This window comes from Catharus ustulatus, chromosome 9 (genome assembly GCF_009819885.2).
Source record: "Catharus ustulatus isolate bCatUst1 chromosome 9, bCatUst1.pri.v2, whole genome shotgun sequence".
NCBI lineage: Eukaryota > Metazoa > Chordata > Aves > Passeriformes > Turdidae > Catharus > Catharus ustulatus.
The window spans coordinates 12,272,459-12,287,416 of NC_046229.1; the positions used below are offsets into that span (position 1 = coordinate 12,272,459).

General features: G+C 46.7%; 3 protein-coding genes across 4 annotated transcripts; 2 read left to right on the forward strand and 1 right to left on the reverse strand.

Moving 5' to 3' along the window:
- Positions 1-50: 50 nt before the first annotated feature.
- Positions 51-4,546, forward strand: EBNA1BP2 (EBNA1 binding protein 2). The gene is made up of 9 exons (XM_033068013.2): positions 51-154; positions 238-321; positions 556-713; positions 1,363-1,486; positions 2,705-2,794; positions 3,025-3,100; positions 3,360-3,450; positions 3,741-3,921; positions 4,265-4,546. Exons 1-9 carry the CDS (start codon positions 74-76, stop codon positions 4,313-4,315), a joined length of 936 nt encoding a protein of 311 aa, XP_032923904.1. The 5' UTR covers positions 51-73; the 3' UTR covers positions 4,316-4,546.
- FAM183A (family with sequence similarity 183 member A) lies at positions 4,505-7,981 on the reverse strand. Of its 2 annotated transcripts, none has more exons than XM_033068015.1 (4): positions 7,864-7,981; positions 7,080-7,139; positions 6,075-6,178; positions 4,505-5,048 (listed from the first exon to the last, which is right to left on the reverse strand). In XM_033068015.1, exons 1-4 carry the CDS (start codon positions 7,961-7,963, stop codon positions 4,944-4,946), a joined length of 369 nt encoding a protein of 122 aa, XP_032923906.1. In that variant the 5' UTR covers positions 7,964-7,981; the 3' UTR covers positions 4,505-4,943. The 2 variants fall into 2 exon arrangements, with proteins under 2 accessions (XP_032923906.1, XP_032923905.1); XM_033068014.1 differs by having other exon boundaries at positions 7,838-7,981.
- A 235-nt stretch (positions 7,982-8,216) lies between these two features.
- On the forward strand, positions 8,217-14,518 carry PIF1 (PIF1 5'-to-3' DNA helicase). Its single transcript, XM_042779581.1, has 11 exons — positions 8,217-8,690; positions 8,768-9,080; positions 9,178-9,331; positions 9,878-9,992; positions 10,068-10,174; positions 10,582-10,721; positions 11,394-11,500; positions 12,287-12,374; positions 12,883-13,028; positions 13,929-14,120; positions 14,431-14,518. The coding sequence occupies exons 1-11, from the start codon at positions 8,217-8,219 to the stop codon at positions 14,485-14,487; spliced, it is 1,893 nt and encodes a 630-aa protein (XP_042635515.1). The 3' UTR covers positions 14,488-14,518.
- Positions 14,519-14,958: the final 440 nt, after the last annotated feature.

Here is a 14,958-nt window from a genome sequence, read left to right on the forward strand (position 1 = left end):
CGCCGTGGTGACCGCGGCCCCGGCGGCCCCGGAAGCGGCGCGCACGCGGCCGGAAGCGGCGGTGGCGGCAGCGATGGCGGCAGCGGTGGCGCGGCGTGGGTCCTTCTCGGACTCCGGCTCGGACTCCGAGGATTCCTCGCTCTCGGACTCGGAGGTGAGCCCGTGGCCGCGGTGGCCAGGCCGGTGGGGAAGGGCCGCCCGGTGCCTGCGGCGCGGACTGACCGAACTCTCTCACAGCTCCAGGAGGCCTTCGCGAGGGGCGCGCTGAAGCCGGGGCTCAACGTGGTGCTGGAGGAGCGGCCGAAGCGGCGCAATGACACGGTGAGCCGGGGCTGCGGGCGCCAGGAAAACCCCGGCCCAGGCCCGCGGCCCCAGCGCCGGGTGCGGGGCGCAGGAGGCGCGGCGGGGCCGGGCGGGCTCCGGTGCTCTGCACTGCGGGGCTCGGGCGGGCCCCGGCGGCCCCGAGGGGCAGCCCGCGGTGTGACTCGGACCCTGAGCGGGCCACCGTGCGGGTGGTGCTGTGCTGAGCTGTGCTGAGCTGTGCTTTTCCCACAGGACGGCCTGAAGCAGTGCCTGGCCGAATTCAGGCAGCAGCTCTCGTGGGTGGAAAGGCTGGACGTGACTCTGGGCCCGGTCGCGGACCCCGTTTCTCAGAGTGCTTCTACGTCTGATGCCGTTGACCCTGAGAATGATTTCCAGAGAGAGATGAGTTTGTAAGTGTCAAAAGAGATTTCACGTGTGTTGCTGCGTTTTTGAAGTTATGTTTCACCAGTGTGCTACAGACTGCTACACTGGCTGTCACTGCGGTATTCTTGGCCATGTTATTGTACATTCGATGGCTCTGAATGTTTTCCAAAATAACTACAAATTAGTGCTAGTAAATTTAACTGCTGTGTGACTGAAAAGAAATAATTTCCCTCTTCATAGTAGACTTCATCCTTTGCTAAGAAGTTTATTTTAAAAGGTCCTTGACAGCAAGACTGTTTAACACAAGATAGGGAATTTTCTGTGTGGGTTTGTTTTGGTGCTCTTACAATACTCTTGTTTTGTTTTGCCTTTTATATTCCAGCATAAAAAAACCTATAACTGGAGATAAAATAAATGTGTATGTGCAAGATAGAAATGTTAATATTGTACTGTCACTTAAACTGCTTTCAGCAGCAGTGAATGTGCACAAAATATTGCTATAAATCCAGACTAACGCTTGCTAGATCCCAGTATGAGCCTGCTTGTGCAAGCAGTTTGTGTCAGCACTGTGGGGCGCCTGACACGTGGTGACAGGGGCCCAGTGCAGTGACAGGGCTGGTGTGGTGACAGTTCTGGTGTGGTGTGTGGTGACAGCTGGTGCTGTGCTCTCTCCAGCTATCGGCAGGCACAGGCAGCTGTCCTGGAAGCCCTCCCTAGGCTGCGTAAGCTCCAAGTCCCTACGAGGAGGCCGGATGACTACTTTGCAGAGATGGCCAAATCAGACCAGCAGATGCAGAAGGTGCGTGCAGTGAATGTCCTTCTTTCCTGTGTAATGTGTGTGTTTTAGCCTGTGATAGGGATTAAATTTAAGGTGTGATGTGTGGGTGTTGACCTTCATCTCTTTTCCAATTCCTGTGACAATGATTGGGTTTGGAGCTTTGTGACAGGAGATTTCTTTTTGTTTAGGTATTTTGGTGCAATGTGGGGATTTTTATAACAGGTTGGATGATAAAGTAGAAAAGCATGATTTATACTTTGTCCTGAATGTGTTTAATATTAAAAAGGGGGAATTTTTCTTAGTATGAGTAACAGTGGATGTAAAGTTGCCTGTGTTTTTGCTCTTTATCAAATCCTTTTTTTCCTATTTAAGTATCACCTTCTGTTTATTGTGTGTTTTGGTTTTCTGTGATTTTAAACTGTATGTTATTGAATGAGTCTGTTTTGGATAGAAAATTAGATTGGTGAAAGAAATAAAACTTTCACACATTTCTCTCTTGGCTGTAGTCTCAAAATGGAACTCTCTTTTTTGGTTTAGATTTGGACAAAAGACTACATTGCATAAATTAAACAAATATGAGCTGGAGTCTAGTTTGAAGGTTCATGTGTCATTGGGTTACTGTTTTGCTTTCTGATGGAACCTTTCTAGATAAGATGAAGAACGATAATTAGCTCGTGCTAAGGCTTAAGTCAATCCTGCACATTACTGTTACCTTCTTTTGCTGACTTCCATTTGAAGAACAGTTTTTGTCTCCTACTGGAGTTACTATACTGAATCAAGAAGATCTGTGTTGAAATCTTCATTAGGAAGCATCCTTATAAAAATGTTTGTGAACAAGGAGGGAACAGAAAAGATGTTTTCTTCAGGATCGTTGACTTTTCTTCAGTGCTTTACTTCTAATAATGACAAGAAAGAAACTATTAAGTCTTCTTTATACACCCAAATAGACTGACAAGACACTCAGTTCCATTAGGGCCTGTTATAAGGCTTTGTCTTCTCTGTTGTCTGAGTTTTGTCTTCTTAGCCAGATTTTGGCTATAGGTAAGTTCAGAAATTTCTGCAATGACTGTTCCTTGAGCTGAAAGGATGGTATGCCTTATAGGCATTCTCTGATTGAGATGTGTTTTCTTTTTTACACTCATAGATACAAATACTGACTTCAAGACTATACAGAAATTATAAAATTCTATTCTTTTTTTGTGTTACTGATAAATTTTGTTTTTTCTATTCCCCAATTAGATTCGACAGAAACTTAAGAGTAAACAGGAAGCAATGGAAAGGTCTGAGAAAGCAAAACAACTCCGTGCAATGAGAAAATATGGCAAGAAGGTGAGGAGCTACAAAAGGGACATGTGCAAAAGGATCTGTAACAAGAATTTAGAGCCTGAGTGGGGAGCTGGAAAAGTGGGACCACAGGAGTCTGGCTAAAACACACAGAATCTGTCTAGTCTTCTGTCTAGCTGCTCTGAAGGAAAAGAGAACAAAAGATAGGATAGCTTCAAAAAATTTTGTGTGGGACACTGCAAGGAACAACACTAATATTCTGCTTCTAATCTCAGGTGCAAGTTGAGGTTCTGCAGAGGAGACAAAAGGAGAAGAAAAATATGTTGAATGCAGTCAAGAAATACCAGAAAGGTAAAGTCAACTTGTCTAAAAGAGCAAATGTGTAAGGGCAGTAGTGGTGTGAGCAGTGTAGGGCAGTGTGATGTGGTCACTGTGTCAGTAGTTCTGGGCCTTGAGGTTGGAAAGCTTCTGCTGTGGAGAATTGTGTGCCAGTGGCAGTGAAAAACCTCCCAAGCAGCTGTTCTTCAATGAGGGTGACCTGTTGCTATTACTTCTTAGACTGAAAATTTGTATTTTCTGAGGTGTAGCTGTGATGTCTTCACTCTTGCAGGTCTCTCTGACAAGCTGGACTTTCTAGATGAAGAGCAGACGTCATCTCAAGGGAATAAAAAAGGCAATGCAAGTCAACGGACAAAGAAGGGGTGAGACCAGAAATGAAAGCTAGCTAAACATAGAATGTCTGATTTTCTCCGTCTTTTTAGAGCATAATTTTGGGGAACAAGAAAACTGTTCTGTTTAGTGTTAAAATAAGTCCAAGGTGGCTTTCTGTCTCTAAAGAAAACTATGGCCAAAATGGAACAGAGATTGAAATGTGCCAATTTCTGCATCTTTGTTTAGAGGGGAAAGGTTTATGATGGTTGATATATTTGTGTGTCTTGAGAGCTTTCTGAAACAAGGAATGTAGGCAGTGATGCTGGTTGGTGTTTTTCAGACCGAATGCCAAAAGACGATACAAAAATCAGAAGTTTGGTTTTGGTGGGAAGAAGAAGGGCTCAAAGTGGAACACCAAGGAGAGTTTTAATGACGTGTCCAGCTTCCAGTCAAAAGTGGCTCACAACAAAGGCCCAGGAAAAGGAGGAAGAGGAGGAAAAGGAGGGAAAAAAGCCCTTAATGTAAGTAAAATGTTGCATGACAATGATCCTGGTTGGATAGGAAGTCAGGCCATGTCTGGGAAGGAGAGATGGGTGCCTCCAGCATCTGGAAGTGATGCCTGTCTTTGGGAGCTAAGCATAATTCAGTTAGTAACAGAACTGGGGACAGTGGTGTGGTTTGGTTTTCAGCAGGAAAACAAGAAGGGGAGTTAAAAAGTGCTGTTTGCTACCTGTGTGCCAAAACCTCCCTCTCCACATATTCTGACAGATACCCTCTCCTTGGTATGCCCCCCAAGTTATAGAACTAGAACAAAGATGGAGAACATGAAAATAAAGATCTGAAATCTGTCCTTTTCCTTTACAGAAGAGACCTGGAAAGAGAGCAAGGCAGAAAATGAAGAACCGGGCCCGCTAAGAGAACTGTGCTCCCCATGGGATTCCTGTGTTTCTTTGTGTTGCAAGATTTGTTTCTGCTGTCATCAAGCAGCTAACTGTGGAGCAAGCTGGATGCTTTGCAGTAGTAAGGAGAAAAAGTCAGTGGAAACCAGTGCCTTATCACTAATTTCTTCTTACTGTCTGTTTTGTTGAAGGATTGTTTTCTACTTAAACCTTTGGTGTGTGAATGCATTAAATGGTTTGTACAGAACTGTGTGTAACTCATGTTGAGCTGTTCAATGAATGGTGGCTGGAGCCTGCCCTTTGTTCCCTGCATTCTGACAGCTTTTTCCACCACTACTGTTAAGACAAAGTTGAGTTCTGGGTCATGTTGCCAATGTCAAAATAAGAAGTCTGAAGCTTTTTGAGATGTTAGAGTGTCTTTTTAGACTGTTTGTGTAGATGGGTATAGAAACAGTAGTGAGACAAATACAGAGCCTTACGGATAGGTTTGTTTGTGCTACTGTTGTCAGTTTGCAAATCTGGACAGATTAAAGTTTCCTTTTTTCTATTGTCTCTCACTAGGTATCTGCCAGACTTGCTAGATAACAAGCAGGGCCTAACACATTAGATGTCACTAACATTCTATGTGTGCTTTTCCCCCTGTACTATTCTTGAGACTTCTCTCCCCGTGGTGCAGGGTAGCCATGGATGGTAATCTCAGTTGTCGAGCGTGGAAAGTAGAATCTGGTATCACTGTGGTCAAAAGGAACCTGGGAAACAAAAATGACAGTCATTAACTTATACCAAAATTATTATTAGTAGTAGTCCCTCTTGGGGAGAGTGATGCATGGTGTTCTGCTGAGGAATGTCAAATGACAGGAAGAGCAGGGTACCACTGTACTGTTCACTGCTTTGTCATGGTCAAACCTGCCAATTAAGGAAAACGTAACAAATTGAACAGCATCATGAGTTCTGACTCTAAAAATTGAACTTGTTTCCCTACACACAAGTTTAGTTGCCTCTACCCTGCCAGAGTAATCCTACCAGCAGTTCCTTAATACCTTAGAGCCCAGCTGGGATATCTGTCTCTACCCTTGTCATGAGTGACTGGTTTATTTGATGTATAATACAAAAAGTCAATGAAGACTGTCTTATTTTCTTATTTATCTTAGTTTTCTTTATAACAGGCCAAAATTTGCCTTTCCCAAAACACTAATTTGCAGAGTCACTTATCATCACAGTTGTTTGTCAGATATGATTGATGTCTCAGCTGGTTAATCGTATTTCTTTTCCTCCTGTTTATTCACGCTTCCCCAGATGAATCCTCACTGGTGTGTCTGCTTTGAGTATACTTACATGATTATTAATTTTATGGTTCTGCTTGCAATTTGTTTGAAAGATGCTGTTCAGCAGCACATTTCTTTGCACAGTACTTCTGTATGTCACTTCACATTGCTCACTACACCATTTCTCATGGCTGAATGCTTTAATAAACAGCTCTGAGTACACCTGTGCCATTCGGCAGTGTGCTGTCACTGTCACTAGATGTTTTGCAGTCAGGTTTCTCAAGGGAAGTGTACTGCTTCTCTCTTCACAAGTCTATGCCAGTGTGAAGAGTCTTAGGTGTAAATTTTGAAAACTTTAAAAATTGTTCTGTGAACAGCTCTGGTCATTCCCTGTAATTCTTGTTTTCCTTGTTTGTCACAAATAGTTTTTCTGTATGAGTATTATTCAGTGTGGCAGGCTTAGCATCTCTGAATCTTGTAAAGAGCTGAGTCTTTAAGCATCCTACTCACCAAAGGTGTTGTATGCCAGCCAATTTCTTGGCTTTCAGTTTGTGGCATTGGGTATTTCCTTCTTGGTATATCTGCTGCACGGTGAAGAAATTTCAGGAATTCATCTGTTGTTTTAAGAGACACAAATACAAATGAAAGTGTGTTTAAAAATCAGTGGACATGTGTTAGAATGAGACATCTTGACACTATCCAAGCAACAACAAGAGCACCAAGGGTAGAGGCAGCCTCTGTGCTTCTGTGAATGATATTGTCAGAATGCATGGTGACACTTCTACTTGAATATTTCCTGAGGAAGTTTCAAGATTTGCCTGACAGTACTGTCCTGTATATTCTGGTATCCCTGTTTACTGTACTGCAGCATCTTACATTTCCCACACCACATCTAGTGCAAACCAGTGCTCAATGACAGCTCACGACTTGCTCAGTTGCCTGAGACCTGCAGCCTTTCCTTGGTTTGTCCTTGAATAGAGCAGGCCAACCGTACCTGACCCATTAAGGTTTTTATACAAAATCAGCATGTTAGAAATAAGGGAGCAGCTGCCATAAGGACTCTTGTTACCAGTGCTCTAAGTAAGACTTGGCAGTCATTTCAGCAGTTTAACCTGGGGCTTAGGTAGAATCTGCAATGACAGGCAACATGTACGTATAGAACATGTTTCTAGATGTTTTTGCTTTCCCCTGAGAGGTTTAGATTCTCAATGAAAATGTTATAGTATGAATATAAGGAATTTTATATATTTTATAGTTTATACATATTTTAATTAAAAACAAAAATAAGAGCATAATTGCACGGATGCAAACTTGCTGAAAATGGAAAGTAATGGGAAAGGGCCTTCAAGTGGAAAAAAACCTGCTCTACAAACAAAAATCATAAGTGAGTTTAACTTACTTATATGGTCACAGAGGTGTTTCCACATACATATTTTAGACTGATTACAATTATTAAATCTTACATGTTAATAGTTTTCTTATGCAGTTATTACAAGCTTTTCAGAGACCTCTTACCATCTACTGGCTCTTGTATGTTCTCATGCCAAGCCATTGGCTTCTTAGCAATCATGTGAACTGGAAAGAAATGAGACAGGTGAATGACTTCGATCACAGCCAGGTATAGAATATGTACTATTGAACTGCATGTGCACAGAAAAAAATGAGTTAGAAGTAGTGATTAATGGCAAGTTCCAGGAAGGGAAGGGCATTAAGTGTGGTAAAGGCCCTTCAATAGGATGCTGCCTGTGCTCACCATATCAGAGTGCCACCCCACCCAAGGGGTAGTCTGCAGAATGCCAACTCTCAGGAAATTATTTTCCTTTGTTGTTTTATCGCAAAACCTAGACCTGAATGAATCTACTCACATTACCTGCCTGTGCTAGCACAGTGTGAAATTGGCAGGTAGAAAGCAGATCAGGATCTGAAGGAACACGGTGTAGTGTTGGGGCCCTGTACCCCATCTTGACTCTGTATTTACACAGAATTTTAAGTTCTACATCCTAAATAATTGCCTCATTTCTACGTGGTTACTAAAGTCACCATCTGGGCAAGTGGGTCATGTCTCTGTTCTGTCTCTGAGTGTGCAGACCGGATCCTCAGCCAAAAGGAAAGCGCACCGATTGCCATTTCCAGCTTTACCCCTCTCACTGGCCACGGCTGCCGCACTTGGGTGCAGCTCTCGTCCCCGGGCGCTGCGGGCCTGCCTCCGCCCCGCCCACGGCTTGTCTTGCCCCCGGGGCTTTACGCCAGTTCCCTGTGCCGCGAGGCCTCACTGGGATAGTACGGGTTCACGGTGTACTTGGTGAAGAGCAGCCTCCACCGGCGCTCCCTCTTGGCCCGCTCGGCGTGGATGCGGTTCTGCCGCACGTCCGGCGGGTCCCGCTCGCCGCGCGGAGCATCCATGGCGGCGGCGGCTCCGCCCGTCCCGCGGCCCTGGCAACGCCCGCGCGCTGCCGGCGAGCCCGCTGATTGGCCCGCGCGCTGCCGGCCAGCCCGCTGATTGGCCCGCCCGATGCCGGCCAGCCCGCTGATTGGCCCGCCCGGCGCTGCGCCTCGCGCCCCGCCCTCCCGCTTCTTATTGGCCGCCGAGTTAAAGCCCCCGGCGCCGATTGGCGGCGGCGCACGCGGCGCGTTTGAACGGCCGGCGGGGCGATGGAGGCGGCGGAGCTGCGCTGCACGGCGGCCGTGGAGCAGCCGCTGCCGGGGGGACTCGCCCCGCGCCGCCGCGTCATGCGGGACGCGACCGTGCTGCTGGGCCGCAACGAGCTGCGGCAGCCCGTGCTGCGGGTGGCCGGCGGCAGCGGCGCGGCTGCGGCGGTGCTGAGTTTCGTGCTGGCCGGTGACACCGTGAGGCTCTTCACGCGGTTCGCGGGCGAGGGGCGGGCGGCTGTGCGGGTGGGGCCGGACGGCGCCCAGGTGCTGCTGTCCGACTGCCCCCCGGACGCGCTGCGCCGCTTCCTCCGCCTCTTGCGGCTCAAGGTGGTGGCCGGGCCGCGGGACGCGCCGCGCCGCCCCCGCTTGCTGGAGCGGCCGCCGCCGTCCTTCACCGTCATCAGCCCGGTGCAGGAGCGGGACGTGCTGTGCAGCCCCGGCCGCCGCCAAGAGCGGGGGGAGCGCCCTGCCGAGGTGAGTCCCGGGGCGAGGGGCGGCCCCGGGCAGCGGCCCTGCCCTGCCCTGCCCCGCTCACCCCGCCTGTCCCGCAGGTGCCCCGCGCGGAGAGGCGGCCCCCGGCCAGGCTCTCGGCGGAGCAGGAGGCGGTGCTGGGCGCCGTGCGGAGCGGGAAGAGCATCTTCTTCACCGGCTCGGCAGGTGAGGGACCCCGGAGACTGTCATCGGCTCCCCGGGGCAAGTCCCAGCCACTGACATTGACCTGTTGCTTCTCCCTCGAAGGGACTGGGAAGTCGTTCCTGCTGAAGAGGATCGTGGGCTCCCTCCCTCCGAACGTCACCTACGCTACAGCCAGCACGGGAGTGGCGGCGTGTCACATCGGTGGCACTACTCTCCACGCCTTTGCAGGTGATGGCCTGCCCGACAGCGAAGGGCTCGGAGCTCTCACTCCCTTCCCGAAGAATCAGGAGCATGCTAAAGCATTGCTGGTTTTGTCCTGTGACAGGGATCGGCTCCGGGAAGGCACCGCTGGAACAGTGCATTCAGCTGGCAGAGAGGCCAGGGGTGCGCCAGCATTGGCTGGCCTGCCAGCACTTAATTATTGATGAGATCTCAATGGTCGATGGCAAGTTCTTTGACAAGCTGGAGGCAGTGGCAAGGTGAGCAGTTGTCAGGTCAAATTAGCAGAAATTAATTTCCCTAAACTTGTAGTCTGCTTCCTTTCTTTAGTTTTGTGAGTGGATACAAGGCAGCTGCTGGTACAGGATTGCTAGAAAGTACAAAATCATAGAATCTGGGACAATCTTTACCATGAGATAGGTTTTGGTCATGTCCACTCCTCAGTCACAGCTGTGGCTGTTTGGGTTGTTCTCTCCATCTCCTGAGCTAACTGCTGTCTATAGAGCTGAGTCCAGAATATACAGCTATGCCCAAAAGGTCTCTCTTGGCAGAGAGAAGTAGCTGTAGTATAGCAGCCACTAAAGAATCAAGACTGGTAATGACCACTGGGTAGGTAAGCAAAGCAAATTTAATGTCTTCTATTAGCATTGCCTAATTATTTAAGCTCTTCTGAGCAGCTGGGGATAAAAATCTTTCACTGCAGGTTGTCTAGATTTGAATATACTGACAGATTAAGTAGTAACTTCTGGGATCTGACTACGTCTAGATTCTGAAGGACATTCAAAACTTATTTCCATCCCTTTCAGGGCAGTCAGAAAACAGGACGAGCCTTTTGGAGGAATTCAGCTAATTATCTGCGGGGATTTCTTACAGCTACCCCCAGTCTGCAAGGCTAATGAAGAAACCAAGTTCTGCTTCCAGGTACAAAACTGTTCCTAAACTCATTCTCGTACATCAAGTCTGCCTCTTTCTTAACAAGAGAATGTTTTTTTCCAGGCAAAAAGCTGGAGAAAATGCATCCACATAAACATGGAGCTGACTGAAGTGCGGAGACAGACTGACAAGACCTTTGTCTCACTCCTCAGTGCAATCCGTTTAGGCAGGTGAGGAGAAGCTCATCTCTTTGTAATCCCTGCTCCCCACTGACAGAGCAGAGTAAAGAGCAGTTTGTCACTTTTCTGTCCTCTGTCAGGAATGTGTAGCTGTGGGCAAAAACTATAAATGCCTTAGTTTATGTAGACAGGTTTCATATATGCTGCTCTGGTAAGGAAGAACAATTCCTAGGGTCCCTCTGCAATTTCTGTGAATTAATTCAAAGGGTCCTGAGCTGGCAGTGGCTGGGGTAGGGCTGGGGCACACACTAGTTCTGCTTTCTGACTTTATCAAGTATCTTTCTGTCCTCTCTGGAGGCCTGTACCTTGCACAGACTGATCTAGCTGTGTGGAGGTTACTGATGCTCAAACATGTTCCTGATCACTTTAAAGAAGAATTTCCTTTTCCTGGCTACCAGGTGCACAGAGGAGGTTACCAGACAGCTGATGCAGACAGCTGCTCACAGGTCTGAGCGTGATGGGATCGTGGCTACGAGGCTGTGCACCCATAAAGATGATGTAGAAGTAACCAACGAGAGACGCTTGCACCAGCTGCCAGGTGAACTTGTGGAGGAAACTGCTGGCTTTGGGGCTGAGCTCTGTATGGATGCAATGGGGGTACTGGGGTATCAGCTGGAACTAGTGTTCTGTCATGCACAGCAGCACCAGTTCAAGCTCTGTGTGTTGGAGTTGAGGTGTCTAAGAAAAAAAAGTCACAGTTTTTTTTGTTTAAAAATCCACAATGTCACTATTTGGTTTGTAAGAGACAGAAAACTCATTGCTTTCTGTGAGGTAGGGTGGGTAATTTATTGCCTCCACACCCCTGCTTTTACTTTCTATAGCATCTTAGAAAGGCCATGTGCTATCTAGCCATGACTTGAATTAAAGGCTGTTTAATTTTTTGCCTCCCTTGCTGGCCCTTAGATTCTTCCTTAGTATCTTTTGGAGATCTGGTGTTGGTGAAACTGCTCAAAATGCTGTCTGCTCAGTTCTTATTTATTGCTGACCTTTCATTTCTGTGCCTTTTCATGCTCTGGAAGTTATATAGGGAAGAGAGGCAATAGTGGCATCTCTGCTGTAAGTTGTGACAAGGTTTGTGTGAGGATGCCTAGCAGTACAGCAGAATGGATATTAAAGGAGGAATTGCTGTTTGAAATAAGTGCTGAACCTCCTGTAATGCTGTGTAGAATGTGTTCAACAATTGTGAGTTCTGTTTTCCTGCCTTTAACAGGAGAAGTGCACGTGTTTGAGGCTTTGGACAGTGACCCAATGCTAGTGAAGTTAATTGATGCTCAGTGTCCTGTGGGTGGTAGAGTTGAGCTAAAGCTCGGAGCTCAGGTAAGTGTGTACATACATGTGTGATAGACCAGATCAAATGGCATAAGAAAAATGTAGGGATATCAGAGATGTATAGAGTAGATTAATACATAGAATGCAAATTCAGTCTAGAATGGCTATGCCAGAGCAACAGAAGACTCTATCCCAATCTTTATATTTTTTCTGCTTAGAATCTTATCCAGACAGAGGATGAGTTCAGGCCCATGTCTTGGGGACAATGGTGATTCCTGTGACTTTGACAGACATGTCCAATCAGATTTAGAAGCTTTCCAGTAGCAGAGAGCAGAAGCAGTCCTTGCCTGCAGTCTTGGCTCCAGGTACAGCAGCCCTCCCCACCTGTGAAGGTATGGCACAGCTTGCCATATCTTCTGGACTGGGCACCTAGCTCTGAGCTAGGGCTGTCAGAGTGGAAAGGATGTAGGATTGTACTTAGTAGTAGCACAGTTTGCTTTGAAAACTTTGTTTTTAAGCTGTTCCCAGAATCTGTATGTGCATAGGCTGGTGATGCCTGGCAAAGGGGAAATTGTTCCCTGAATCTGAGCTCACAGCTGTGGACAGAGATAGCTCAAGTAAAGTGTTCAGTGCTGTAAAATGATCTAGTTAGGAATCCTAGGAAGGACAGGCTGTGAAATAATTTCAATCAAATGGGAGATGGTGCTGCAATAGGCAGGATAGGATGATCTGGCCAAGTCAGCCAGGGGCTTATGCTTCCTGCAAGAAGCTTAGCTGCAGGTAGCTGAAGGGCTGTAAAAGCAGTACATTAAAGATTTTTCTTTTTCTCTGTAGGTGATGTTAGCAAAGAATCTGGATGTGTCTCAAGGGCTGGTGAATGGGGCACGAGGTGTTGTTGTAGGGTTTGAAAGTGAACAGAAGGGTAAGTAAGTCTTTTGGTCTTTTGTTGAAGGAAGTGGGAAAATAAAAGTGTGGTGGTGGGTGATGACATCTTAATTTTGTTTACATCTTGGTAATAATTTGAGGGAAAGCAGAGAGATCTCTGCAAGCTTGTGACTCTCATGAGCTGTGATGTCATGCACTGCATCAGCTATAGCTATCTGTAGGCCTCTTGTGTTCTGTATTCTGTATGTAAATGTGTATGCTCATTTGAATTTCCTGTTTGTTCTGTTGAAGCAAGTTTTGATGGATTTTTGTTTGTTTTTCTCAAAGAATAATGTTCTGCTACCTGCAAAATGTCAAAATGTATTTTTCTCTGCATCTCAACTGGTAAAATACCTGCCTTTTATTCTCCTGCTTAAGTAGGTGTCAGGCATAATTTGAGGACATGTTATTAACTGTCTGTGGATTTAGGTTTGATTTAGGCAGAAAAAAGGGCTGTTGAGTGTCAGGAATACATCCCTGTTTCTTTCCTGTTCCCATTCCTACAGGGCTGCCTAAGGTGAGGTTTCTCTGTGGGGTCACACAGCTCATAAAAATGGAAAAGTGGATCATCAAGGGACCATCAGGAGTTCATCTGAGTCGTCAGCAATTACCTTTAAAATTGGCATGGGCCATTTCCATTCACAAGAGTCAGGTGGGTGTTCTTGTGCAGCGGTCTATAGACTCTTACACCATCATAAACCTTATTTCCTGGGTGGGCTTGCATTGCTGGTGAAACAGGAGGGAAAGCTGAAAGGCCCTTGTTGGTGGGGGGAACTCCAGAATGTGTCTAGCTGCAGAGAGGTATGATCTCTTCTGCTTGTGGGGCTGTCAGTACTACTGGGGTTTCCCTAAGGGCACTGCCATCTGCAGGGTTGGCATTGGACTATAAAGCAGCATTATTTACCACTGTGGGCTGGTGAGGGTGGGGTTCCCCAAGAGCATTGGGAACCCCAAGCTCTGCAGTGTAACTAAGGAAGCTGCTGGAGCCACAGCTGTGCTCTTTGGGCTGGACTTGCCCTTTGGTGGTGTGCAGTGGGGATTTTTTCAATATAACTTTCAATGTAACAGTGTAATACTTGAAAAGTTCCTTCCTTTCCCGAAGACTTCATACTTGATAAGTACTGGTCTTGGAGACCTGTGGATTTGTTCCCATGCCACAGTTGAAACTAGGCCATGCTGTAAATTCTGCTGCACCTGGGACAGCCCATGAGATAGGACTGGCCAGGCCTTACCCCAACTCTCAGGTCTGCCAGAGGACTGCTTGAGAATGGTGTCTGCTGCAGTTAACTACCAAGAATGAAACCAGCAGGATTTCTTTCCCTGCTGTGTTGATTAGATAGGATTTATGGAGTTAGTTAGTGAATCATATTAGCTACTAGAAATTTCCTTACAGAGGAAAAATGCCTTTGCTTTCTACTGATTGCTTTTTTTAAAATCAAAACCTTTTACCAAAGATGGTACCTTGGACAGGCTCACAGGCCATGTTAGCATTGATACATCACAATGTTCTTGTTTGTTTGCTTTATAACAAAGTTCTCTGTGCCTTTGATAGGGCATGTCTTTGGACTGTGTGGAAATCTCCCTGTCTCGAGTCTTTGAAAGTGGGCAGGCTTATGTAGCCCTCTCCCGAGCCCGAAGCCTCGCAGGGCTCCGTGTTCTGGATTTTGACCCAAAAGTAGTGAGAGCTGATCCTGCTGTGCTGCAGTTCTACAGACAGCTGAGACGTCATCAGCTTCCAACCCAGGTAAAGAGAAATCTCATTGCCTGCCTTGTGCAACCAGGATGAGAGATGTAGGCATGAAGATGTTTATTTTTCTTCCTAAGCAAGATCAACACTTGTGGTGGCAGGAGAGATGAGATTGCGGAGAGGGCATGCAGCAGGGAAGCTCCTGGGACAAAATACCCACTGTAGTGTTGGGGTGGTGTGACACTACCTGGTCCTCTGGGTGAAAGGATGGGTTGGGATTTTTTCATCTTCCTCTTGCAGTAAGGAATGAAGAAATGGGCACAAAAGAAATTTCTGGTATTTTTTGTCTTTTTCTTTCTCCTTAAAGGATTCACTACACACCCATTCAGATGCTGATGAGAAGGAGAACTGGAAATGCAACTGAGAATGCTCTTCTGGTTTCTGTGAGGTGTCAGCCCAGACTGTTGAGATGCAATGATCTTGTTGTGTATATTTGATAACATAGACAAAGCCATAGATTTTTTAGATCTTTGCTTCATTCAACTGACTCTGGATATGTAGAACTATCCTCACCTAATGTTTCTGGAATTTGGAAGGCTTCTGCAGACCCCTTCTGAGCCCCCAACCTTGAGTACTACTGTGTCACAAAAGCAACTCTAGCAAACAAAATGACAAAAGGATGTGCATGAGAGATGTTTTTACAGTTTTATCCTGTCTGAGGGACCTTCCTACTGCTCTCTCCTACCTGCTATTTGTATTTTATTTTCTGCACGTACAGACTGAAACCTGTGTGCCTTTCTTCAAGTATACCACTGCTGAGAGATGGAAAGTGTGTGTCCTCTTTGCTTGGATGAATTGTTCACAGGAGCTGCTGACACAAGGGAAAGCACTGCTA